This window comes from Parus major, chromosome Z (assembly GCF_001522545.3).
Source record: "Parus major isolate Abel chromosome Z, Parus_major1.1, whole genome shotgun sequence".
Taxonomy (NCBI): Eukaryota; Metazoa; Chordata; class Aves; order Passeriformes; family Paridae; genus Parus; species Parus major.
In genome coordinates this window covers 50,884,369-50,911,239 of record NC_031799.1, presented here as the reverse complement: position 1 = coordinate 50,911,239, position 26,871 = coordinate 50,884,369, and the positions used below count along the sequence as shown (strand labels likewise).

At 41.0% G+C, this 26,871-nt stretch overlaps 1 protein-coding gene across 6 annotated transcripts in view; it reads left to right on the top strand.

Annotated features, from left to right (window-relative positions):
- ECPAS (Ecm29 proteasome adaptor and scaffold) overlaps nucleotides 1-26,790 on the top strand; it is a 61,584-nt gene extending 34,794 nt beyond the window's left edge. For 4 of the 6 annotated variants that reach the window (XM_015652677.2, XM_015652676.3, XM_015652678.3 and 1 more), the window contains 27 exons: nucleotides 189-290; nucleotides 2,089-2,212; nucleotides 3,106-3,251; nucleotides 4,304-4,358; nucleotides 5,081-5,195; nucleotides 6,124-6,189; nucleotides 6,432-6,549; nucleotides 8,290-8,457; nucleotides 9,301-9,380; nucleotides 10,130-10,235; nucleotides 10,876-10,923; nucleotides 11,741-11,862; nucleotides 12,957-13,107; nucleotides 13,851-13,916; nucleotides 15,729-15,818; nucleotides 16,299-16,365; nucleotides 16,993-17,084; nucleotides 17,172-17,238; nucleotides 17,469-17,660; nucleotides 18,899-19,107; nucleotides 19,575-19,618; nucleotides 20,118-20,310; nucleotides 20,858-21,002; nucleotides 21,602-21,707; nucleotides 21,863-21,951; nucleotides 23,113-23,184; nucleotides 23,995-26,790. In XM_015652677.2, the coding sequence (XP_015508163.1) occupies nucleotides 189-290; nucleotides 2,089-2,212; nucleotides 3,106-3,251; nucleotides 4,304-4,358; nucleotides 5,081-5,195; nucleotides 6,124-6,189; nucleotides 6,432-6,549; nucleotides 8,290-8,457; nucleotides 9,301-9,380; nucleotides 10,130-10,235; nucleotides 10,876-10,923; nucleotides 11,741-11,862; nucleotides 12,957-13,107; nucleotides 13,851-13,916; nucleotides 15,729-15,818; nucleotides 16,299-16,365; nucleotides 16,993-17,084; nucleotides 17,172-17,238; nucleotides 17,469-17,660; nucleotides 18,899-19,107; nucleotides 19,575-19,618; nucleotides 20,118-20,310; nucleotides 20,858-21,002; nucleotides 21,602-21,707; nucleotides 21,863-21,951; nucleotides 23,113-23,184; nucleotides 23,995-24,134 (2,973 nt within the window). In that variant the 3' untranslated portion in view covers nucleotides 24,135-26,790. Of the gene's footprint in view, nucleotides 1-188; nucleotides 291-2,088; nucleotides 2,213-3,105; nucleotides 3,252-4,303; nucleotides 4,359-5,080; nucleotides 5,196-6,123; nucleotides 6,190-6,431; nucleotides 6,550-8,289; nucleotides 8,458-9,300; nucleotides 9,381-10,129; nucleotides 10,236-10,875; nucleotides 10,924-11,740; nucleotides 11,863-12,956; nucleotides 13,108-13,850; nucleotides 13,917-15,728; nucleotides 15,819-16,298; nucleotides 16,366-16,992; nucleotides 17,085-17,171; nucleotides 17,239-17,468; nucleotides 17,661-18,556; nucleotides 18,755-18,898; nucleotides 19,108-19,574; nucleotides 19,619-20,117; nucleotides 20,311-20,857; nucleotides 21,003-21,601; nucleotides 21,708-21,862; nucleotides 21,952-23,112; nucleotides 23,185-23,994 lie in introns of those variants that run through there. The other 2 variants (XM_033520421.1, XM_033520422.1) reach the window with 2 other exon arrangements.
- Nucleotides 26,791-26,871: the final 81 nt, after the last annotated feature.

Below are 26,871 nucleotides of genomic sequence, written 5' to 3'. Positions count from 1 at the left end.
TCAGAGGTAACAGGCATTTTTTCAGATGTACTTTGGAAAAGAGATGGACTGCTTGATCTAATAAGCTGCTTGCATGTACATCTGATACCTTGAGTGAAATTTCATCAAGGGTGAGAGTGGGTTTAAAGTGCATCTTCTGGACTTACAGGAAGGTTATATGATGGTGTTATTTTTTGTTTGTATTTAAGATGAAGGAACGAGCAATACAAACATTAGGTTACTTCCCAGTGGGAGATGAAGATTTTCCCCACCAGAAACTACTGCTGCAGGGTTTAATGGATTCTGTGGAGGTGAGACACTATCAATGTGTTATCCTTTATACTACAGTAATTTCTCTTGGATGCTTTTTATGTACTCTAGAGCCGGATTTACAAGGGAGTTGACTTTCTGTAATAGTGCCTCTGGGTTTTTTAAAACTGCTTTGAAATAGAGAGCAGAGGTAGACTTGAGGATGGTAAAAGGTTTTATGCCACAGTTTAAAAACTTGCTAGTCCAGGTCTCTGCCTCAGTCTGAGACAAATACTCATTCCCTTTCAGGGGGCTTATGGATTTTTTTTGTGCACTGTATGTATAAAATCTCCAGAGCTTATATTAATGAAGCCTTAGACCTGTGCTTTGGCTTTCAAAAATACCCTGAGGGTAGGTAATATAAATACCTCTGAGCTATATCAGCTAATACAACTCACTTGAATTAGTTTATAGGAATACATATGTCTCTTGTCCATCTGAATGCATATTGAAGTGCACTGCATTCTTTCACAGTACTTCAGAGCTTCTATACATATTGCAATCTGCCAGATAATGAAATTAAATCAAACGAGCTTTCTTAATGTCCTTCATTTACAGCGTGTTTTACCCTTCTTCCCTGCTGATACTGACAGAGGATTTTGCATTGTAAGCAAGTGGCTGTTGAGTATCAGACAGGTGTGCTTTGCTGAGTCCTCCAATTCTGATGTGATCAAACAATCAAGAACCATAGAGTTATAGAATTGTTTGTGTTGGAAGGGGACCTTAAAGATGATCTAGTTCCAACCTCTCTGTTGTGGGCAGGGACACTTCACTCTAAGTTGCTCAAAGTCCAATCCATCCTAACTTTGAACACTGCCAGGGTTGGGGCAGCTTTGGGTGACCTCTTCCAGTGCATCACCACCTTCACAGTAAAGAATTTCTTCCTAATAGTTCATCTAAGCCTACTCTCAGTTTGAAGCCATTAACCACTTCTCCTATACTATACCTAGAATACTAAGGATGCTGAGAATACTGTGTACCCAAACAGTAAAAGATGTTTCTGAGTGATGTGTTTTTCTCCTGTAATTGCATAGGGACATTACAACTTTATAAAAGGTGTACTTGAAAAAAACTTGTTTATCTTAGATTGCAGGAAGCTAAAGGCTTAATTCTCCAAGAGCCTAAGCATTTTAGTGCTTCTAAAGCATAGTGAAAGCTATCTTGAAGGTACTTGGTACTTATAGAAACCAGTTCTTACAACATAGGATTCATCGTAAGTACTGACAAGAAAGTAGCATATCCTTTTCCTGAAGGCTCAGAGAATAGAGTAAGGAGGACAGTGAAGCGAAACAAGTACTATCTGAATTCTTTTAAGGTGAAAAATGGGTTTCTGCATCTTTTAAGAGATCAGGTTCTGGATGGAATTACAGGAGACTCTTTCAATACTCCCTAATATAGTAAAGCCATAGTAATTTCCACTAATAACTATCAGCATCATTGTAACTTTGTTTTGTTTTCATTCGATTGAATTCTTTCTTTTCACCAAATTGAGCTTCTGCAGAGACTAGTAAAGACTAGTCAAAGACAATTAGTAAGACTTGGTCAAAGGTATGCTTTAAGAAATGTGGAAATTTTAGCTTTTATCATTCAATTCAGACAGTTTGGCATTGCCTCATTTTCCATCAACTTCATTGGGTCTGAGGTGCTACGTAGTCTCAGAAACTCACCAGAAAAGTGATCTTGTAAATTGGTGCTGAATATTGGGACTGGGAAAAAGGCTGTGGTCTTATGGATTAAGTGCCTGAAGTTTTGGTGTGTGCTTAGTTAGTACTGTCAGTGATGCTCTGATGTATATTTTAGGTCAAACAGATAGAGCTGCAGTTCACTGTTGGTGAAGCTATTACAAGTGCTGCTGTTGGAACCAGCTCAGTGGCTGCACGGGATGCATGGACAGTTACGGAGGAGGAATATATCCCTCCTTCAGGTAGGCCTTCCTAATGTAGGTGGCTGGTTTGGGAAATGTCTGGACTAACACTTGGCTCCTAGCTTAATTTCTATGATGTTTGGTTTATAACAGAACATTCAACAGAGGTTTTGTGTTTGTGGTTATATATAGGTTGTTTTACCTCTTCATGTCCATCTGTCCAGAGGGCAGAAGACTTTATTCATGGACTGTTTAAATAGCTTCTTATGTAATTAATTGCCACTTGACTCTGTGTTTTTTTCCATTTTTGTTTGCCATGTTGAATTAGTTTTGGGTTTTCAATACACAAGTCTTTTAAAATACCATTTTGAAGCCTGAACAGAAAAATAGGGTTATAAAATCAAATTGCAAGTGTTTCCCAATAATTTCAAGTTACAACTCACAATTACAATTAAGTAAAATGTATGTGCAGTAAATGCAGAAATTCTGTTTAAGGACTGTACCCACTGAAGTACAAGTGTGATAAAAGGCTAGCTTCAAATCAGGCAGCTGAAAATATGAGTCTCAAACCTGTAAACACAAGTTTTAATTTTGTTAGAGTTGTCCTAGATGTGTAGTGTACACAAAGCTGACCATGTGTTAGAAATTGGTCCAGAAATTGAGAGTCCTAACAAAAAATTAAGTTTTGCCCTGAGTCTTAGGCAGTGTGAATGGTACCTCTTCTTGGTCACAGGCTCTGAAAGATATACATGAAGGGTTAGGAGGATTCTGTATTTCTACTATTTATTCTACGATTATTACTTTCCCAGTGACTCCAGTGACTTCCTAAATAAGCAGAGATTAATGTGTCACCTGAGTAATCTTGAGTTCATTAGGTTTTTCATTATCTTCATTAAAATGGATATGGGTGGTTCTCAAAGTTCCTTCCCTCCACCTTTATTTTTTTCATATAGGTTTAAAAGTGAATGATGTGGTGCCCTGGGTCCTAGACCTTATTTTGAACAAGCACATCATCAGTCCCAACCCACATGTAAGGCAGGCAGCTTGCATCTGGCTTCTGTCACTGGTGAAGAAGCTGAGCACCCACAAAGCAATTAAGGTAAGAAATAGGCCTTTTCCTAACTCTGGCTCCTTGTTTTTTTGCTTCTCATCTTCTTTCTGTCCCTTCCTTCCCTTTCACTTCTGTTGCGTCTTTTCTCCCCATGCTGGTACGGTCCTTACTGAGGTCTTTTTGAGACGTCTTTTGTTTCTAGAGGAGCAGACTATCTGGCAGATGAACAGGGGTGTTTGTCAACATCTGACTTGCATCCAAGTCAGAGTAAGCTCAGTGTAAATAGCGGTTGTAAGATGAAGTAGCACTACATCTTCCCTTTGGAAGAAGAGTTTGGTATCTGTATAGTGCTTAGTGGATCTGTATAGTGTTTCCCCAGTATATATTGGGAAAATATTTAGGAAAGATCTTGGAGGGGAAGAAGAAGGAGAACAGAACTTATTTGTTTCACAGTGTTTATCTTTGTTACCTAGGAGCAGTTATGATGTGCTTCACGTACTGTGTATTTTTGGTACGCTTTACGAACCTTATATTTAAAGTATTTGTCCATAATGAGAAAATGTGAAAAGTCCTATACAAGGATCAAACAAAACATTCCAAACCAAAATGTCCTCTATCTGCATAGAGGTACTATGGATTGTGATGAGACCAAATAACTATTTTGTACTCCAGGTATTGATAAAGAGCTTTGGGACAAGCTGCTTTGCAAATGCAAGCTTTTATATATAAAACATTGTCATACTGCATTCATCTAAACAGTGCACGTTGAAGGCAGGTCGCAAAACTCATCATTTTGGGGATGAAGAAAGCCTCATCTGGCTGCAAGCCAGATTTATGATGCACCGCTGCCTTATATTAAACAAGAAAAATAAAACATGTGCTTTAGTAATTGCACATGGTGAGCTGGACAACTAACTGTTATCTTCTGTGAATGCCAGTCAGGCTGCTGCTTGCCTGTCTGGAAAGAAGGGCAGTTCTTGTCCGAAGTGTAGCTCAAATGGGGAACTCCATTGATACAGTAGACTCTGTTTATCCATTAGAAAGCTGCCAGGAGACCAAACCAAGGATCCAAAATAATTTCCTTTTTTCTCATCTTACAGTCTCATCTCAAGGATATTCAAAGTGCATTTGTTTCAATTCTGTCAGATAGTGATGGTAAGTACGGTTACATCTTAGAGTTGTGTCTTTTTATGGGCATTCAGCAGATTAGAAGGAATCTTTCAGCAGGCAGAGAGTCAACTACACTCTTGTCATCATTAAAAGATGACTGTAGAAACTTCCCGTTTCTTACGTTAATAGGAATGGTTTCTTTTCTTGGCATCATGTGCGGAGATAAGAAACACAGCTGTTTTTTGTGTTTGGCTAAAAAGTGCACTTGCATTTGTCCTGTCAGACTGTAGTAGCAGAAATGGTGTTATTTCTGCTCTGTTTTGGGCAACAGGATGTATATCACAGAGTTCTGCATGGACAGAAACTCTGAGACCTCTTCAAGCTAGCACGTTTTGGCAGCTAGTGGAAAGACTGACAATCAGCAATTTATGAAAAGGTCACTGAAGCTGAGGAGAGTAGTACCACGAATGATATCACATGCCATGTCAGAATACCTATGGCTCTTAGAACTCTTCCTGCTGTTTCAAAGCTTGCAGTAACAATAATTATGTGAAGATGTAACCTAATTTGAAGAGGTTTATGTCTTCATAACAAATTGTAGAATCTATGTCATGACACACTAGATTTGCACTTAAATGGAAAGCTGTGAGGTGCAGCACAGAGCTGTCTTTGCTACATCCTGATTTTGGTTGAACCTTACTTTTGAAATTTGTGTACTGCTTTGTTACATGCTTATCTTGAATTTTGCTTGATGAAATCTCTTGCAGAGCTTAGTCAAGATGTTGCTTCTAAAGGTCTTGGGCTGATATATGAATTAGGAAGTGAACAGGATCAGCAAGAGCTAGTCACTACGCTCGTTGATACCCTTATGACTGGGAAAAGGTACAGTGAACTTGGAACACAGTGTGGGAGTACTCTTGAGTTATGTGTCTGGTGGGAAAAAAATGTGCCTTCTTTCTCTCTGGAAAGAGATGTTTTGGGACCAAGGGCAAGCAAATACCCATTCACAGAGAGTGAAACTGAGACATTTCTTTAATCAGCTTAGAGTATTTTGTGACTAAGTCGTTTTGGTTTTATTCCATTCAACAAAACTTCAAAATAATGTGTCAGTCCTGATTCAAGTGGTTCGAATGAGTTGGGATTTGGTTAGTTTTGCTACTAGCTGCGTTGTGTAATTAGGGAGAGCAATGACGACTCACAGCAGCTCTGCACATTGTGAATGTTGCAGAAGTGTGGTGTCTTGCTGGTGTTGAAAAGCACCCTTTGCTAGGGCAATGTTGTTAATTGTCACTTGTCAGCTTTAGTGCTGGTCTTACAAGACTCATGGCTAGAGATCATATTGGTCAGTTTCAGAAATGTTCTTAAATAGACTTGTCCTGTCTAATCTGGTGTAGGTTTGTCCACTGAATGATAAAAGCCTAGACTTGGAGTGTAGGGATTCAGTGGTGGTAAGCAGGAAGAAATAAGATGAATGGAAATGGTATTTTTTAATTTTGAAGTAGAGATTTGCTGTCCAGATTTTCTGTCCGTTTGGACAGAACTAAAAAGTCATCATTCAGTATTTTGACTCTCTGTCTTTGCACAGCAAAACTCTCACTTGCTGCAGTGTCTCCTTAACATTGCATGTGATACAGGTGAATGACATTCCTTGCAGTGTGTGTAGCTTTGCCCATGTGTGTTTTTTGTGGGATTGGAGTTGGAAAAAAAGTGAAGTTCCTGAGTTAATAAAGCAAAATTACTTCTTCTTTAGTGTGCAGTGTATTCAATTGTAGAGTTTGGTAGCACTAATACTGGACTTCTTTTCTATCAGAGCCAAACATGAGATGACTGGAGAAACTGTGGTATTTCAGGGAGGTCTGAGTAAAACCCCAGATGGGTAAGTTTACTGATAGTGTCTGACAGAGATGCAGTCAGTGCTGAAATAGAATTCCCTATAAAATCCGCTTCCTGACCTTTTATTCCTTCTTGTTCTCTAAGTTACCATAATTATTTCTGTGTAGTACAGATGTGTTACCTTTCTCTGCCTGCTTTAGGATGTGAATTGAAAATAGCTTTGAGGTGTTGTAGCACTTGTCTACCTAAAAATAGTAACACTGATTTCCCTTCTGCTTTTCAAAGTCAAGGTCTTTCTACCTACAAGGAGCTTTGTTCACTGGCTAGTGACCTCAATCAGCCAGATCTGGTGTACAAATTCATGAATCTGGCCAACCATCATGCCATGTGGAATTCTCGGAAGGTAATGCTTTGCTTTCATACTTCCATTCCCACTGTGAACTCTGAAAACAAAAATCCATTTTGCTATACCTGGTTAATATGTTTTATAAGTAACTGCATGTGGAAGGAGTTGATGGTTTGGTACCAGTCCAAGGCAAATTTAGCAGGCTGAGAAAAAAATTCAGGATTATTTGAAATGATTATAACATAACTTTGGTGTCAGAGTGTTCATATAATCTTACATTCCCCTCTGAATCAACTGACAACCTTATATTTTTTTGAGTGTGCTTAGAAAGATGGTCCCTAATGTGCTCAGACAATGGTAGTGTTTTGAAAACGGGATGAATTTTTGGATGCCAGGAAAGTGATCTTTGTTATCCAAGGAAGCAGAGCAAAAAGTAATCAGTAAGTTGCTAAAAAGCACTGTTGTCAAAAGTATCCCTTCTTAACTCAAATTTTGATATTTTAAAGCAGCTGGGAGATTTAGCAAATCCAAAATATGATTGGATCTACTTCCAGGGGAAAAAGGAGCAGCATAAATTTGAAGATTTAGGTGTACTATTCAGAGCATTGACATGGGGGCTCTTCACTGGCTTTACGGAAGCATGGAAGAACTTGTTTTGAGTCTCTGATAACACCACTTAGTGCAAAAAACAAGTCCCAGCTTTAACTCTGATGAGAGTTTGACAATTCAGCGCATCTCTCAAATCTCCCTCAGCACTGTGACTTCAAAAACACAAGAGCAGTGGTTAGGTTCCTGACCCTTGGTGGAATTTCTCCAGCCAGGATGAGTCAAGAAAATCCACTCAGAAAGTCTGGGATGAGCTTTGGCATTTGAAGAATTTGCAGAATCTTATAGGTTGAAGAGGACATCTGGAAATCTGTGCTCTAAAAGGCCCCCACAAAAGCTAGAGAGTATGCTTTTCAGGACCTTGGAGGCAATGCCTTGCTTTTCCTTATACTTTCTCCAACTCCTTACTTTTCATGGCAGTGGTCCTAACTGAAAATGTGTCTTTATTGCTGTTTTCAAGATTAACCCAAACAGCATATCCTTTCTGTGAAGTCCCTAGTGTGAGAGTTTGAATGGCAGGTTTTGACACTGCAAGTCAGAAAACATACAGTCATTACATGCAGTCACTGCATTGCCTTCATTGAGTAATTTCTTCTTGGGCTATCCTGCCAAATCCTGTGGGACTTCGCAAGCAAGCATCATTTCCACTGTATTAGAAGTGACAGTGGTGCTGACAGAGTTGGAGAAAGGAAAGATCATAGGAGAATACTTTCGTTTAAAGTAAATATGGACAGATGCAGAATTATAATCCCCAGAAACTTCAGGTTTTAGAAATAAGGTGGAGTTTTGTTTTTAGTTTTTCAGTTCCCAAGTTATTCTAATTCTTCTAAATCAGCAGAGTTGTAAGGAAGCAGTGGTTTAGCCTCACCAGTTTTTCCCAGAAGGAGTCTCTTTTGGGAGAACTTATTTAAATCTTCATAGTTTTAATTTACCAGTACTACTTGTGCAAATAAGATCAATCAGTATCTTGAAATAAAGGTTGAAAGAAAGTTGGAAGTAATATGTTATGTGCTGAGTGTGATTGTATGCTTGAGATCACTGTGGTACTGTAGCAATGAGGATGGGCTAATTCTAGACCATTCTAGACCTTTTAATTTGGTCTAAATCTGAACTATGTCAGTCATCTTTGACCCTGACTGTGGTGTGCTCATGAACAATAACTGAACAAATATTATTTTGTTGTCATTTCAGGGAGCAGCTTTTGGTTTCAATGTCATAGCTGCCAAAGCTGGAGAGCAGCTGGCTCCATTTCTGCCCCAGCTTCTTCCCCGGCTCTACCGTTACCAGTTTGACCCCAACCTGGGCATTCGTCAGGCAATGACCAGCATTTGGAATGCACTGGTCACTGACAAGTCCATGGTGAGTGACTGGCAAAGTGTGGTGAGGGGCTTTGCTGCCAGACAGCAGCATACTGGAGATCCTTATGGGACAGATGCATTTTGTGAAAGGAGAGGCAATGCAGAAAGGGGTGAGGTATTGCACTAACAAGGAGATGTCTGAATCTGTGGACGAGCTTGGAGCTTGTGCAGAGGTTTTGCACTGTCTGTCATGTGTGAAAGGATATTGCAGACCTTGTTTGTGCAGCCAGCATTTTACTTAAAATGGGGTCTTTCCACTTTGATACTGCTTATGAGAAGCTTTTCAGGAATCCTTACGGCCTAAGATGCCTTCCTGAAGGAAGAGCATTTAAATATAGTTCCTCATTTTTCAAGTGGGAGGAAGCCCATGGTTTGAGGCTGCTCTATCAGTTTGAGGAGAACTCCTCCCAGGTGTATTTCAGAAAGAAAGTGATTTTCATAAGATGCCTTTGCTCTGGTTCTTCAAGGCTTGGAAGTGGGTTTGCATTTTTTTATTCTAGGAAAGCTGATGTTAATGTGAAGTCATTCACTTTGATCCCTCATCAAAGCACAACTGTTTCTTGAGTAAAATACATGTTTGGTGTTGCATTTCGACAGTTCAGCTGTAAAGGCCTTAGTGGACTTTTCTTGTTGCATCTTTCACAATGTTGAACACTCAAGCAGTGCAGAGGAAGGCATGTCTAAAGCACAGTTGGAGAAAGTTTGCACAGCACTGGCAAGCATTAGTTCATCTGATGTGGCTGAAAGCAGGTTGTTTTGCCCAAAAGGAGTCTTTTTTTACTAAGTACTGGACAAGGATACATAGCTGTGCTTGTTTCATGATTTTTCCTTCTTTTAATTATAGGTTGATAAGTACATGAAGGAAATTCTTGAGGATTTGATTAGTAACCTAACCAGCAGTCTTTGGAGGATCAGAGAATCCAGGTATTGCTAGGAAAAGTATTAGATTTGTCTTCAAACTCAGTTCTTTTCTCTTGTTCACGATAAACTTGTTAACCTGAAGAACTTGAGGGGGAAAAGAGGACGTATCCTTTCATGAGGATAGAGCCCAGCCATGTATCCTACTCTTAGGGGTATGATACAATCTTGAAGCTATTTGCCTGACATTTTTTATTGCATGTAGCTTCATACTAAACATTTTCTGAAGAATGAGTTTTCTGGTTACGTGTTCTTGCCTATCCTTGAATCTGAAATAATGCTTTCTCTTAGAAAATCTTATCAATCTGACAATTATGTCAGCAGGATGCCATTTTTAATAAACTGCTTTTTGTTTTTAATGATTAATAGCTATGTTGTATGATGTATTGAAAACCTCCATTTTAATTTCAATTCCACACCTTATACAATTTTGGTTTCTTCTTATGTATGCTTAAAGACAAGAAGACTAAAACAATTTTGTCACTGGAATGTTTGCAGTAGCAGTTTTCACCACAGCAGCCCTTTTCACCTTCTGTCACCTGTTTCAGGTTTTACCTGAATGAATGAGCTTTTTTTTCCTCTGCAAAAGGAGACATTCTTGTGACAGAGTAGATTTAGCATTTGGGGAAAGTAAGGAGTGTGAAACAGTTCTCATTTTTCTAAACCATTTATTTATATTTATAAGCATATCTGTACACATGTGCCTATACCAAGCAAGAACACTGTGTGAAAGAAATAAAATTTCCTGTTTGCAGTTGTCTAGCACTAAATGACTTACTAAGAGGAAGACCTTTGGATGACATCATAGACAAGCTTCCAGAGATCTGGGAAGTCCTGTTCCGAGTGCAAGATGACATTAAGGTAATGGTAGTGAGAACTGAATAGACATCTTCAACAAACAGTACAGTGATCAAGCTCTGTCTGAGGTGTATAAAGAGAGACTCTCTGACAAGTCATCTTGAAGCCTATGGGAGTTTTGATTATTAAGCAGACTAGAAATTCTTGTTCCTAGGATGTAAAATTTCCATGCCACCTTGGAAATTCTCTTATGTTTGAAGTGTGTAGTTTCATTCCTTCTGTGCCTTATTCTAGATGATTTGATATTTTTCCTTGATACAAAAGAATTTCTGAATAGTTGCTTAACTTTTGAATATAGAAATATTTGAATGTATTTTATTTTGGGCTGCTAGTGTGCTGAACTGATATATGATATCGTGATACATGGTGTGCTGAACTTGGATATATGAAGTCAGAGTCTTTGGGTCATTCCAGGTTTCAGCTTTGTCAAGTGTATTGATTGTACCAGATACTCAGATGGACCAAAGCCAGAATTTCTTCTAACAATGTTAATAATACTTTCTTCTAAAGATACTGCTACTTTGCATTAAGTATTAACCATGAAGATAGCCTTGTCTCTTCTAGTGTTAATTCTTATCAATTAATATGAATCATTCTAGAAGAATAAAAATAACAGAAATAATTGTTGAGTTCTTTTTTTTAGGAGACTGTACGAAAGGCGGCAGAACTAGCCCTAAAAACTTTAAGCAAGGTAAAGCTCTACAATTTTGTCATATGCACATGTAGAGGAGACATGCATGGTTTTGATGTCAGGAGTGACCATAGTCTGTAGTGTTTTTTTGCTCTAGTGTTGTTTTTTCCTTGCTTGGGGGTGGAATTTAAGTAATTTAAGAATTTAAGTAAACTTCAACACTTTACCAAGACTGACTGATCTAGTTGACCAAGCCTAGTGGTACATCACTGGTATGAAATGGAATAATTGTGTATGGACTTCTCCGTGATGCTGTTACTGACAAAGGTTCTTGGGTATAGTACACATATACCACTTGGTATTTTGTTTGGTAATTCTTTGAAAAAGTCACATTGGTGGCAGTGGGTCTAAAGTGCTGTGTTTGAAATCACAGTCTTCATAGTGCATGACATTTTAATTATGAAAGTGAGGATCTGGTCCCAAAATGTTGTTGTGAATTGTTGCGATTGCAGAATCTGTTGTCGTCTGGTTGCTGCTCTGTTGTGTGTAATGGTTGAGTCCCTGTGGCTGAGATAGGCTGTGCTTCAACTGAGAGATCATTTCGTTCATCAGTTCATCCAGAGTCAGGTCAAGACCTCCTAGACTCTGAATTTGCCTTTTCTGGAAGTGTATTGTAGTTGAAACACCTTTTAGGGATGACTCTTAGGGCTTAACTTCCTTGTGGAGAGAAAATGGAGGTGTAACAGAGGCTGAGCTTGGCTGTGAGCAGTTTGTCTAGTTGCTATTGGCTTCTTCTGTCTGAAGGAGAAGATGCTTTAATGTAATCTGAGGGAGAGGTTTGTACATGTTCGCAGCACTGATTCTCACCTGTCCCCAGGTCTGTGTGAAAATGTGTGACCCCTCTAAAGGAACAGCAGGTCAGAAGACAATAGCTGTGTTGCTCCCTTGCCTTCTAGACAAAGGAATAGTAAGCACAGTTGCTGAAGTCCGATCTCTCAGGTTAGTTCTGCACCGTGTAAGTTCCCTGGGGGTTGGGTCATGACTTGTCCCAAAGACACCAAGCTTATTCACCTGAGTTGCAGAATGTTCTTTGTGGTTGAAGTGACAAGTTGCTTTCCAAAACAGCCTTCCTGCTGAGTTCTTTTTTCATGGAGTTGAAGTAGCAGCCCCGAGAACTCTGGCTATCTTTTGGGAGTATGTGGCCTCCCTGCAAATGCCCAGATTCAGTTCCCAGCAGGAAGTTCTTTTCTTCCTGTACAAATGGCAGGCTGATCAAGAAGCAGTGTGCCATGCTAAGGCTGTCCTTTGGGACTGGCATATTTGTTCTGGTTGCACTGGTTGCGAAGAGAGTCCCATGGTTCTTCAAACAGCCATGTCTGATTTCACAAGAGCTTGTGAATATTGACAGTTCACATCCCAGATGTGACTGCATTTGGTCACACTGTTCAAATACATTTTATGTCTTGTACCAGTTCAATGTCCCTTGTTGTGTAGAGATTTCATATGCTTGTCAATTTATAACCTTGTTTATTCTTTCCTTTGACTGAGGGACAGAAAAACTGGAAAGTTCAGAGTTGGAGGGTAGCTAGCTGGTCTTCCCAAAAATAATTATTAGGAAGGTTAGAAGGCTTCTAACAAGACAATATTTCTTAAACGGTTTGCATTTCTTTGGAAGATGTAGAAATTCTTTGTCAAAATGCAGCATATGATCCATCTGAAACTGACTAGTAGTGTTTTAATAGATTATTGTAACTTTTCTTTTCTTGGGCAGAGACAATGGATGTCTCAGTGCTTGTTTAAAACATGCATCTTTCTAAGGGGCTGTGGGTTTTTTTCCACATCTGTCTGCAGTACTGCCTCCTTGCCCAATCCCTTTGTGATTCCAGGGCAAAAATAAACAGTTTCTGGCCAAAATAAACATAACATCCCTTGGAAGCTCAGGGCTAGGGAATAATTTTGTTTAAGCAAAAATTACACATGGTTTTGTTTGAAGGAAGATTTATATTGGTATATGCGGATTACAGTAGATCAGAGAGGCTTTTCAGATCAGTGTGTGTGTATCCCTGTTGACCTTCCCTTTAATCTTTTTCCAGCATTAACACTCTTGTGAAGATCAGTAAAAGTGCTGGGTCTATGCTGAAACCTCATGCGCCAAAACTTATCCCAGCCCTGCTGGAATCCTTGAGTGTGCTGGAGCCTCAAGTCCTCAATTATTTGAGTCTTACTGCAACAGATCAAGAGAAAGTAAGTGCAGCTGTAATGAGGAAGTATCAACACAGCAGAGATAACAAAGATTTAATCTTTATTTAAGGAATGGAAAAATAGCAGGTTTGGTAGAGAAGTGTTCAAAAAGCAAAGAGAAATACATAATAAGTTACCAAAAATTTGGTCACAGAATATGGCTGGACAAATGTGTGAGCTTTATTGAAGGATTTGGATTATTTTTATTCCCTAGACCACTGTATGTTTTCAAAAGCGAAGAGCACTTCCAGTCCCAAGGGATTAACTTCAGGACTTTGTATAACTTAAATTGGAGGGTGTGCCACAGCACTATGGGCTGGAGGTGGATGTTGTCAGCACCGGGTCCTTTAATTGTTATCAGAGAACCATATTGATCAATCACAGGACAGTGATTGAAACTCATTGATTAGAAACAAATTCAGCTAATTTTGTTGTGGAGGGAAGAGGGTCAATTAGATTAGCCCTTTGCAAATGCAAAGGGAGTGAACAATGTGAACAATTCAGTGTGAGATTTGATTTCTTCTCCCCCNCTTTGTTTTCTCTTTCTCCCTCCCTCCCTCTAGAACATCTCTCTGCCTCTGAAAGGGAAACATCATAGTCTGTAGACATAATTGCTTTCTCCATGCATCTGAGATAGATTTTAGTATAAGGTAGCGAGTTACATGTGATATTGTTGCCCTTTCTACTGTTTTCATGTTGTGTTTACATTTGGATTTGTTTGGTGTTTTTTCCTGGCTTTTTTTCAGACTGCAATGGATAGTGCCAGACTTAGTGCTGTCAAGTCATCTCCCATGATGGAAACCATTAACATGGTAAGTATGGATTTCAGAAGGGTTCCAGTGTAAGGTATGTTGTAGAAGAATAGGAATTAAAATGGAAGCTTTACAGAATATCCCTTCAGGGTTCATTTTCTTATCACATCTCCATGTGGCTCTGTCCACTTCCTTTTTCATGTACTGACTAGTGCATCTCAGTGCTTCCCCCTCAGATCAGTTGTGAATAACTGGCTCCATTTGGAGCCAGATGGATTGCTTGTTCATCTGAAGACTGGCCTGCTTTGATGAAGATGGCATCTTTCAAGTGCTTTTCTTTGAATGGGAGCTCAGCTGGTTCTGGGTTATGTTAGCTAGCATTTTTCTTCATCTCTGGCCCACAATTCCAAAACTAACTTTTCACCTGGGTCTTCAATTGATGATAGTCATTGTTGGTACGGCATAAATGCTATTCAACCATTGCCTTGTGGTGCCTTAGGTATTCCTATCTGGGCCTTGCTCATACTTTCATGGTGTAGATATTTAGAGAAAATGCTGATATCACTGTCAGCAAGTGGTGTTTGGCACCAGAGTTTCCTGCTGCTGGAGAGTTGCTGATACCCAGATGCTGTGCTGTAGGATCTGTCCTGTCAGAGCTCCCTATCCTCTCTAGAAACCTCCCCTTCCCAGAAAAAGGCTCCTCTTTTCTACTCAGGCACTGCACACAGCCAAGGGCATGTGGGAAGGTAGAGAATGTGAGGGTTGAGCAAGTTTTAGGGGTGTTGTAGCCGCCAGAACAGTTTGTTTCCTTGACATAAGGAAAAACATCAAAAGCAAGCTCTCATATACATAGCAGCAGCATGTGGAGTTGAGTTCTGGTGTCAGGTGAAGTGGTCTCTATAAATAGAGTGTAAAGCAGTTGGGAATGAAAAGCTCCATGTAAAAGTGTACTTGCTGCAACCCTGCAGGCTGCAGCAGCTGCTGCTGTCCCTCCTTCAGGCCATGGCCCACCCTGCCAGCCCTGGGGAACAGCTGATCATTGAGATTACTGAGATTTTGTAGGGTAGAGGAGAGGTAGTAATGGCTTCCCTGGAATATTGTGAAGATGTCCTGGCTTATGAGTAACCTCTTGTATATTCTGGGCCTGGCTAGGAGATTATATGGGTAATTTCCTTCACCATACCAGTGATGGAGGAGGAAATAACAATTGATCTGACTTTGGAAGCTCAGTTGCCTTCATTTAGTATGTGATCCTTGAATTTGCTAGAGAATGGATCTCCCCTCTGCAGACAGTACATTACAGAGTGCTGGTTAGCATGAGGCTGTTTTGCCCACTGGCATTTTAGGCATAGCAGATTAAAAATTTTTCTAGTCACATCCCTTTTGTACTTTTATGTCATTTATGCCACTTCTTTGTCTTGACCTCTTTAAAAACTGTTTTGACTGGTTTCATGTCATTGTCCGATAACATTGGATATGTTATTGCTTCCTGATTTCAGAGAGTTGGGGAAATGTTGGATTTTGTCCTATGATACAGATGTGTTTACAGCTCATTCTTGCTAGTGTGTTAGTTTCAGGCTTCCTGAAGAGTTGGAGTGCAGGAGCACATCAGTTCCAGCAAATGATAGTTTTAGCAAGGTCATCTCAGCAGAGAAGTGGGACAGAAGAATCTGCATGTGGTGGAATCCACTTCATGTTGGCTTTTCCTCATCATGAAGCAAACTCTTGATTCAGCTGAGGACTAGCCAGCAGTGCTGAGGCAGCCTCTGCTAGAAATATAGCAATTTAAGTCTGCCATTATTACCTTTTTGTTTTTCCTTTTGTTTTGTTTTGTTTTCTTTTTTTCTCACTTTGTCTCTTGCCTTTTTCTAGAGCTTGCAGTATTTGGATGTGTCTGTCCTTGGTGAGTTGGTCCCTCGGCTGTGTGAACTGATCAAAAGTGGAGTTGGCCTTGGAACAAAGGTACGTCTATGGGTTTTAATAGTTCTTTTGGAAATGAAGAACGGAATATAGAGCAGTGTCTGTATAAATATGGTTCCTTTGACTATGTCTTTTAAAGCAACAGCTTGGTCTCATGCATACTGGAGTCATTTGACAACTGAGTCCCACTCCACTACATCACTCCTCTGAATGTGTGCTGCCCTAGCCTCCTCTAGGCTACATGACTTCTGTGCTCTGTGACATGAGTGCAGAAGGTTGTCCTTGATTGCGGCAAATCTTCTAGGATCATCTATCCTGAGTGTGGGTCCTTTTTCACTTCCTGTTTCAATTCTTGTCATTCATGTTTTGCAAACTTTTACTGCTCTTGGACTATGAGAATAGAGGTGAGTGGGTGTAGATCATGTCTTACAAGTGCAAGTAGCACCACAGCAAGTATTAACAATAATAACCAGAAGCAAATACTGTTTTATCTTACCTTTGTTTTCCCTTGCAATCTTCCAGGGGGGCTGTGCCAGTGTAATTGTGTCATTAACCACTCAATGCCCTCAAGACTTAACACCTTATTCAGGTAAGGTTTTGTCTCTTAGTGTCAGGTTTTAAAGGTGCTTTTTGTTGCTGTTGTGTTTCTTCCCTGGAGTTTGGCACAAGAATGATCTTTACATGTGTTTTTTTATCAGAGAGCTGTTTGAAGCTACCTTTTTTGTTTTGAGATAGGCATGCTCAGAGTAGGTTCAGTACCTCACCAAGTTGGAAGATGTAGAGGAAGGAGTTGAGGGAATTCACTAGCACTGAGCAGGAATAGGCAAAAATATTTCTTCACTTTTCTTGGAGCAATCTTAACAGTGCCTGTGTTAGTGCAGCACTGTCAATATACACTTGTTCCTTCAACTTGAGCTGTGGGTGAACCATGAACAGTGACTTTGTTTCATTCTGATAACAGAAACAACATCACCTTTCTGTTGCAAAATAGAAGTGAAGCATGATCAACTGTAGTGCTTGCATATAGGAACATTATGAGTCAAAATGTGCAAAACACTAGCACTACTTTAAGCTTGAGGATTTACTTATAACCCCATATACATGCAGTGAGGAAAAATGCATAAATTCAGGCAATCTAATGAAATGCAGGCTATTGTAATTCTTGCCATAGCAATAAAACATGATACTTTTCATAAAGTAAAGTCTCTTCCAACAGGCAAACTTATGAGTGCTTTACTTAGTGGCCTGACTGATCGCAACAGTGTGGTACAGAAGTCTTTTGCCTTTGCTATGGGGCATCTAGTCAGGGTGAGTTGGGCCTCAAGTATTATTTTATTCTTTATTGGTTGCTGTTTTTGAAGCATTTGAATAATTTGAGTCTCTTCCTTGTTACAGACTTCCCGGGACAGTAGCACTGAGAAGCTGCTGCACAAACTGAGCAGCTGGTATATGGAGAAGGAAGGTATGTTGCTTTTGGGGTATTCACTTACAGAGTACAGTGCAGAAAAAGTTCCCGGTGATAGCAAAAGTTAGTAAAAAACCATTTCTATATTGTGATGTTTGGTTTCACTGAGTAATTCCTGTACAGTGCTACACAATACTGTGCATTACTTTGCTTTCCAACAGGCAAACTAAGCAGTTAGAAGGATAATCCTGCTTCCCAGTCATACTGTGTTTGTTTTGCTCTTTCAGAGCCAGTTTACAGAGCAGGCTGTGCTTTAACTGTACATGCTATGGGACGCTACAGCCCAGATGTGCTGAAGAACCATGCCAAGCAGGTGCTGCCATTGGCTTTTCTTGGAATGCATGAAGTTCCCGAAGAAGAGAAGGGAGAGAAAGAGAATTCTACTCTGTGGACTGAAGTTTGGCAGGAAAATGTACCAGGTACGTTGTGTTAATAGTAAAGCTTTCTGGGAATCATGGGAAGCATGCTTTCTGGAATTCTATTTTGAAAATACAGAGTTCTCATATTAAGAGATTTGGGAAGTTGTTCCCATTTTCTTCCTTGCTCTAGATTTCTTGTATGAAGGTTACCTTCTCCAGCTATTTAAAATAATTACAGGGGCATTGATCACAAGGATGGACAGGTACATTGGAAGTATTTTAATGTAGTGATACATTGAATGCCACTGTAATATGGCCCTGATGATACAGATAACTAGACATCTTTGGAAGTTTTGATGCCAGCCTTTAGGTGCTGCTGCACACGTCAAAGTTGCAGGGGTTTTGGCCTTTCTCTCTTGTTAGAAATCTCTATGGTAATACCTGTGGTTTTAGCTTCAATGAATGAATCTGTGCTGTAGAAGTGCAGTTCTTTCTATAGAGGCAGATCTGGATGCATTATAGTACTGTTTTGATGACACTTTTAGATTCCAGATCTGGCTCCTCAGTCACCATATGATTTTTCTGGAGTCTGAAAAAGAGGCTGAAAAAGATTTTCTAGTGACTTGTTCTTGGAAGAAGAAAAAAAAAATATATACCTTAGAAACAGGCTAACACAATTGTCACCCTGAAAATCAAACCTTCTGATAATGTTTTCATAGTTTTAGTTACTTTCCCATGAAAGTCCTATAAACATAAGTTATTTCTCACATTCCTTCTAAGAAATGTCTTTTGATGGACATTTTGCATGACCAGTGTGTTTGGTAAGGTGGTAACTTAATTATCCAATCCCTGGTCATTGTTGAGAATCTATAAATACTGGAGTCAGAGAATGAAGGCATGTTTTTTTCTGTTCTGATGTTGAGAGGTGTTTATGTGAATCATTTTGTGTCCTCTAGCAACACCCATTGTCTAGTGTCTGCTATATGGAAGGACTGAAATGAGCTCTGTGTCAAGATACACAGCAAAGTCTTTATCTGGGACCCCTAGAAAAGAACCCATCTTCAACCAGGCTGGGGAGAATTCTTCACACTTTTGCCTGAAGTAGACCTTTCTGATGTGTCTCACAGCCAAAAACCCCAAGAGATCTGTAACTGGTGGGGTTTTTTTTTACAGGGTAGGGCTGGGCTTGTTTGCTTGTGGTGTTTTCTGTTGTGTTGGTTTGGGGTTTTTTTTTTAGTAAGATCAAAAGTTTGTTTGTTTCGTAGCAAAATTACAAATTTTCTCCATTTGACATGCAGGTACTCAGGGTGGGATCAGACTGTATTTGCAGGAGTTGATATCCATCACCCAGAAGGCTCTGCAGTCCCAGTCCTGGAAAATGAAAGCTCAGGGAGCAGCTGCCATGGCATCAATTGCCAAACAGACAGGCTCCCTTGTACCACCACATCTGGGAATGGTGCTCTCTGCACTGCTGCAAGGCCTGCCAGGGAGAACCTGGACTGGGAAGGTAAAGAAGGAATTGTCATCTTATGGTTTGCAATGAGCCTAGCAGCATGTAGCCCTTTGGCTAGGAAATGCCGTGTTCTCTGCTGCAGAGCAACATGGTAAGAATACTGATGCAGGGAGTCAGTCTGCCTTTTGTCCTGCATTTAGCAGATAGAGAAATGACTGGGAAGACAGGTAGGTGAAATTCAGACTGCTTTTGGAGTTGGGTTCCCACTTAGACTAATTCCACTGCACCATTTCTAGCCTGGAGGGAGCACTAGCATGTGCTCACATCTGCTGCAAGGCCCCTTTCTGCTGCCAGTTCTGTGCAGATTGAAAGCTAAGTCCTCTGCAGGAGGAGTGGTAGGAGATAGAGACATTGCTTCTCCAAACTGGTGTCACAGGGATGTTTCCCCCTGCCCCTTGCTAATGAAAACAAAGGTTTGCCCTGTGTGGCACTTGACAGCAATGTCTCTTTTATCATTACAGGAGGAGCTGTTAAAGGCCATTGCCAGTGTCGTTTCTGCCTGCAGGTAGGTGGATTGATGGAGGTGGTTCCCTCAGGATCTGAGGTCTCAAAAGGGAGGTTGTTGTCCAGTGTTATTGCATATAGGCTGCTAAGGAGATTCTAGAAGGTTTGTCATCACTATCCTAATCTCCTGTCAGTGACAAGCATCTGAAGCATCAGAGCAAGATGCTTCAGAGACACCCGCAGAAATAAATGGTTGATTTAGAGAGGAAAGGGAGCATGTTGAGAGGCCACAATTGCTAAGAGGAGAGCAGAGATTAAGGGGGAAGATGAAGACCTTAAATGGGAAAAGGAGGAAGAGGTAGAAGAGTAGTGGGGGAGCAAGTGTCTTGGAAGCATATGAGAAAAGAAGAAAATAAAACAGGGAGTAAAAAGAGAGAGAAAGAGCACTCCAGTGTAACTTCGGTTACAGTTACTGGTAGGCAGCTGAGTGCCTGGACACAGGAATTAATTAATTTTGGAAAGAGATTAACATGATAGTGTTGGTGTGCCTTGCATTTCAGTGCAGAGCTGCAGAAGTCAGTGCCTGGTCAGCCCACCATCACAGATGTTGTCCAGGCTCTCCTGAAAGAATGCCGTAAGGAAAACCTGAAGTATAAGATGGTGGCGCTGCGCTGTGCAGCTGGGGTGCTGCAGGCGACAAAGGAAGACCGGTTCCAGGAACTTGCTGATATCACCTTTCCCATGATAAAGAAGGTGACAGTTCAACTTCTTGAGTTTTCTCTCTTTCAAAGCAGAAAACCCAAGTGATGACACTCCCAGTGATGCTGGCTGCATGCCAGGCTTCTGCCCAGGGGGTTGATGATGTGAGGGATTTTGCACACTTAGCCAGATCTTTGGTAGGGCTGAATACCAGGCAGCTGGTGAGCCCTGGGGTGGTTCTACCTGTGCTTCACAAAACCTGAACTAGCCCAACTGTTCTCTAGAAAGAGTCCTGCCTGTGATGTCCTCCACTGCCCTGTTACCACTTGAAAAGTTAATTCCTGGCTGCTCCACAGGCAGAAAAAGGCTCCTGGGAAGCTGTGTAGAGTGCTTGTGTTTAACATTAGCAGAGCCTTGCAGCTCTGCGAGCAAGGCTTCATAGCACAAGCATGTGTTTGGGTGCCCCTTTGCAAGCTGCCGGCAGAGCTGGGCATGAGGGCTGGTGCGTGCAGACTTCAGGGGAGACTGAGCTGCACTGCACTGTGTGCCTTGCCTGCCCTCATCCCTCTGTCAGTCACACCTTCCCCTGTGGCCTCCGCAGAACTCTCTGGAGAGCATGGGAGCAGCTTTTCCAAAGCATGATGAAGAGGATGAGGACATGAGGGAGAAAGAGGTTCAGATGGAGTCCCTGATCTGTGCCTTCGAGACCCTGGGCAAAGCCTGGCCGAGGAGCCCGGAGACACAGCGTAAGTCAGCTGATGACATGCAGAACAAACTATTTTCTCTTAAAATCAAAAGTGGAAGAAGGGGGGAAGGACCTGGAGATCACGCGCACAGTGAGAAGAGCGCAGCAGAAGATGCAGGATCTCGCTGCAGGCAGCTTGTAATGGTCTTCAGTGAGAGCTGCCCCAACAGCTTTCCTGCAAAGTAACCTATCCTTAGGAAAAATCTTTACTTGTCTTAAATACAATTCACAAAAATATTCTGAGTTTATATATATGCAGGATGAGTGAAGTGGCTTGCCTATTGAAAAGATGTCTAAATATGCTGCTTACGTTTACATTTGCATCAAAACTGGTACAAGGTGGAAGAATTGGAAATACCTGGATAGGGATGGGAAAAAGTTGTTTTTATTAGCATACTAGAGTGTGTAATGCAGCTGTTTCATCTGCCAGCATTTGTAATGAGTGCATTGATCTGGTGAAGATTTTCAGGGTCACTCATTACAGGATGTTGACTTGGTCATATGCAGTATTAGCTTGATGTCACTTGCTGAGGAGCACAGACCAGTGTTTCCTTCTGCCTTTCCCTGTGGTAACATGGTGATGTCCTTATTTTCCTGTAGGTTGCTATCGACAAGAGTTTTGCAAGTTAATGTGTGACCGTCTGAAACTCAGCACATGGAAAGTGCAGCTTGGAGTGCTACAAGCCATGAATGCCTACTTTCAAGGGTAAATTTTTCTTTCTGCAGTCCACTTCAGTGACTTGTCTTCTCTTTCTTGCTTCAAACTGTTTAATGAACTTGATGACACTGAATTTTTGGAGAAGTTGAGCCAGACTTCCATCCCAGTGATGCAGGGTGCCTGACTGTTTTTGCATTTGACAGGCTAATGCTGTTTGATGAGGAGCACTCTGACCCTGTGGCTTTGACAGAAATACTGTTGGAAACCTGTTCCTCTATCACCCATTCTTTAGGTAAATGGATTTCTGGTTTGTGATAGATGATGAATTGCTTGTTAAAACCATTGTCCTCTGAGGGGTTGTGTGGTAGAGGAAATGCAGAATGAACAGAAGTTTTCAGAGGAAGCATTTAGCTGTCCTTGCACTGCAGTGTGATTTCTGTGGGGTTGCAGTGTTTGAGACAGTACTGTGCAGGGTGCAGTTCACAGAGGAGTGCGTTCCTCTGGTGCAAGAGAGCTCTGCAAGGGGAGGGAGAGGCAGGCAGCAGACCATGCAACCTCTCAGAACACAATCAAGCTATTCCTGATTTAATGAAATACCACCTTTTTTCCTCTACCATTCAGACTTCTTAGTCACATGCATTATGTATCCAAGATTATAGTATCCAAAAGATACCCCAGATTTTCTCACCAGTGCATGAAGCTCCAAGGCATAGAGGCAGTTTGTGCTCTACTGGAGCAGGGCAGCCATATGTAAGTGCTGCTTATGTCATGTTGACAGTCACAGGCCTCTTCATTACTTTGTGGTGTTCCCATTGGTCCTGTGACTGTAACAGTGCCCCATATCTCATACCTGCATGTGGTCTTGTTTCTGATGTGCCTGAAGACAGTACCTACCAGTGCTAGGTACCAATTCAGAGACCCCTTTGGAGAAAGTTTGTTTTAGGTATCAGTCTTCATGGAATGAAGACTAGGGTCCTCACCTTAGTAAGATTTTAGTTCAGAGACCAAGTAACTTTTTGTGACAAGCTTGTACTTGATGGCTGGCATGGGATTTATGTACCCTTACTTAATGCTACTTAATAATATTGGTATGGTCTCTAGCCAGTACAACTTGCTAGAACATTCTGTTACGCAGAGAAGTTGTCTGCCATCACCCTGCAGCTGTGGCAGCGTTTTGTTCCCTGTTGGAATATGTAGGGACCAGTAGCTCTGTGGTAATGGCAGAGGCAATGCACAAGGTTCAGCTGACTTGTCAGTGTCCAGTTGTTGACTTTCCACCATTCAAATGTGCCTGATTTTCAAGTGGGCACTGCGGACTGACAGCACAAACAAGAGCTCAGTGAACTGTGTTAACAGAAGTGGTCTGGAGATCACAGAGCTTTTTGAAAGCTTAGTGCTTTTGGTTGTCAACATGGTTTTGGGTTTTCTTGTCTGTTTTCTTTAAATCCCTTAGAAAACAAAAGCTACACGTCAATAAGAACAGAAGCTTTGTCTGTGATTCAACTGCTGCTCACCAAACTACAAGGTGAGACTTATTACTTGCCACCTAGAAAAGTCACTGCTTGGTAAAGATGGCTTCTGGCTGTTTGGCCTGGACCTATGGAGAGATGGCCTTGCCTTCTGCTTGCAGCACTGGGTGATTCTGGGGAAACTGGGACTTGGAAGCAGGAGAGGCCTTGAAGTAACTGAGGCTAATGCCAAGTTCTAAAGTACTGTTGGATATTCCTTTGGTGAGGAAAATGGTCAGCAAGGAGGGTCCCACATGGAGCTCACAGAACTGTCTCATCAGATCTGTGTTATGCTCAGGCTCTGTAGAGAGGGGAGCTCCTCTTAGTACGGAAGAGTGATTTTTACCTTTTCAGTGTCAAGTTTGGTTTCTTATTATTATTTAGTACTCAAGCCTTGCGGAATTGACTTCATAGCATGAGGTCTTCCTAAGTCTCAGGTTCATATGTATCTGCAGTTGTTGTAACAATTTTTTCCTTTGGGTTTCTGCTACGCATTTTGTGTTTCCTTTATTCTGGCAAAAATCTTACATGCTTCTTTCATGAGCCAGTTGCAACACAGGAAACATGTGGTTCTTCAGGCCCTCATGTTCACATGTTAGAAGCTTAGACAATGACACCTGGTCTAGAGGTGCAACTCCCTGGCAGGAGGCAGCACACATACATGAGTGTCTAGGTGAATCTGAGTTCTTCTGGAAGCACAGTGTGGAATGTGAGTGAAAGGTTGAAGCATTCATTCTTTTAGCCTGTCTGGGGAAAGCAATGTCCTTTTGGAATTTTTTTGTTTTCTGGTGTTCATGTCCAATGTCTATCTGTCTTTATCTGCACAGAAGCTCAACAGTGGGAAAGCCTGACACGAGAAAACAGAGAGCACCTCATTCGTTCGTTGTCTACGATGGCATCAGATAGCAGACCTGAGCTACAAGAGAGGGCATTTGTGTTGAAGAAAACACTCGAGAATCTTGATTAAGTTGTAAAACATAAATTTCAAAGTGCCATGTAAAACAAAAACAAAAAGTGCAGTGGTCTGAAAACCAAGTGGGGAAATGAAGATTACTCTGTAGGATGCATCATTCCTGGCCAAAATAAAAAAATGCCTTAAATTCTTTTCCCCATTAATATTATTTTTACTCTTAAGCTGATTGTTAGTTGTTTTATCAGCAAATACCTCTATCTGCCGAAGAATGTTTTTAAGTGTACAACATAAAAACACAAGAGCAAGATGCTTTTCTTTTTTTAAATCGGCAGAAGAATGTTACTCTGACCCCCTTTGTCCTTCCAAAAAACTGCTGAAAATCCACCAGCACAGAAAGTGAAAAGCATACTTAGTTTTCACATTTTTTGTACGTAGAGAACTGTTAATTGGTGTCTATTTCAGTAGTGCTGGTGTTTATCTGTAGAGAACAAAGTTTTCCCTTGATGAGGTCTGTGTTCGACTCCTGTGGCTTCCCAGGAGCAGGGTTTTATCTGACACCCAGCTCTGCTTCTGCTTGCTCCTCCCTTCCAGCCTGTTGTCTGTGCATTATGAAAGGCAGAGTACTGTTAACGACACTCCTTCCTCCTCCTCTGACCTCAGCATGGATTGACTGAGACTATGCCTTCCTCAGATGGCAAACAGCCTCCCAAACTTTAAATGAGAACTTTTTCCCCCGAAGGATGCACAAGAGAGCACTTTACTGAGCTGTGTGGGACGAAGTTGAGCCTAGTTAGTACCCAGGTGGAACACTGCTCTTCTCAAAATTGTTTTGCATGGACACTCCTTAGCTCCAGGAAATTAAAAAAAACAAACAAAAAACAACCAATCTTTTTTAGATATGTTTTGGAAGAGCATTTGAAGTTTGAAATTACACGTTTTTTTAATAGTGGTAATGTTTTATTCCCTTCCTGTTCGTAAACCTGTTCTTGCTTTGGAAACCTGTAACAATTTAGACTTGTCAATATTTGTAAGAAACTGAATCATCTGTCATTTATCAGAGCCCAAGTCATGCTGGTTTCTAGCAATTTGCACTTATGAAGATTATATCTGCATTAACATGGAAGTAAAATTGCTATATGGTGATGTGGCCCTGCTGCCTGTCTCCTTTTTTTTTCCCCTCCTCTGACAAAAGACAAATCTGACCACTATAGCAACAAACTGTAATAGTGTGAAGATAGCACGGCTCCATAATCTGACCAGTATGTGTACAACTTTTTGGGGATAAATGCTTTGCTGATGGTAAAATTAAATCATTAGTGTGGGCAATATCATGTTCATGGCTTTCAGCACCGAAAGGCTTATTTTCTTGCAGTCTGCAGCTTCTTTCAGATCTGCTCTGTTAAGGAGAGGATTGCTCAGATGACAATGTTTCCTTCATGCCCATTTATTCAGATTCAGGTATGCAGTACCTACTTTCCCCTCAGGTGCCATTCCCCAGCCAGTGTTTCCTGGTACTGTAACAGTCTTGTTGTCTGACTTGCTCTCCATAGGGAAGAATGTAATTTGTGCACATCTGGTAAGGGAATGTTGGTAAGAAATGGGCAGAGCTGTGTCCCACTGTGGCTCTTGTGTAGCAGAAACCTCAGCGAGCACTATTGCATTGTACATTAGAACTGGTCAGTGGGCAACTCCTTGGTGCTGGGAGCTGGTGCTATAATGTTTTGATTTACACCTTGTTGCAGGGAGCTGCTTTTTGTTTACGTGTAGTTTGAACTGTTGAGCACAGTGTACATTTTAAAATTTTACTGGGCAAATCATTTTGCAGTATCTTTAAAAACTTGCTTACCGTGACATGTCATGAGTGCTCTTTTTTTTTTGTATTAGGTGAATATTACCGGTGATGCTTTGCTGTAGCGGTTCATTGTCTGATTTGGGTTTTTTCATATTGGTGAGTGACAGTAACAGAAAAGCAAGAGCCTCCGTGTCTCTGGTAATTTGAGCTTTCACTGTGGACGGGAGTATTCAGAGGCAATGCCTCGTATGGTCAAATGACTGTACGTAGAGTAACTGTAACCATTGTCAATAGGAACCTGAATTTCTCTATTGGGGATTTACACTAGAGGGAAGAGCGTATTCTAGGAACTCTATATGTAAACAGCTGGATTAACAACTCTGGCCAAGAGTGTTGGGAAGGTTAGAGACGGTGTGACACTTTCTGAATCACAAAGCAATATGTCTTTCTCGTGATTACAGAGCAGATTCAGAGCTCCTCTCTAAAGCATGTGCCTATACACAAAACCTACCTGTACAAAAGTTAATTAAGTCAGAGGTTTGATTTCTACCCCCCTCGCATTTGTAAACTTGATAGGATTAAAAAAAAAATAGATGTGGCCTTCCTAGAGTTTCTCCTCTAAAAGTGATTGCACTATGTAAAACACACTGTACTTTGCCCAGCACGGGCATTTCTTGTGCTGCTGCGATGCTTTGTATACCTGGAGTGCAGTGCGCAGACTCGACTCTAGCACTCTCGCTCTGACTTACAAGCTGTTGCTTAAATGGATGTATATTGAGAAAAGTTTTCTAATGTTGCAAGATCTCCATCAAATTTACTGCAATCTGTACTGTCCAAATATGTGAATGATCTGACTGAAAGAAAACCCTCCTGCTTACCAAAAAGGTAAAAACTAAATAAAAGCTGCATGACCTGTTCCTTGGAGTAGTGATTTTTCTTCTGTGGTGGGTATTTTATAGTGTTCCTGTGCTTCAGATTCAGAGTGGGCTGCTGTTGTGC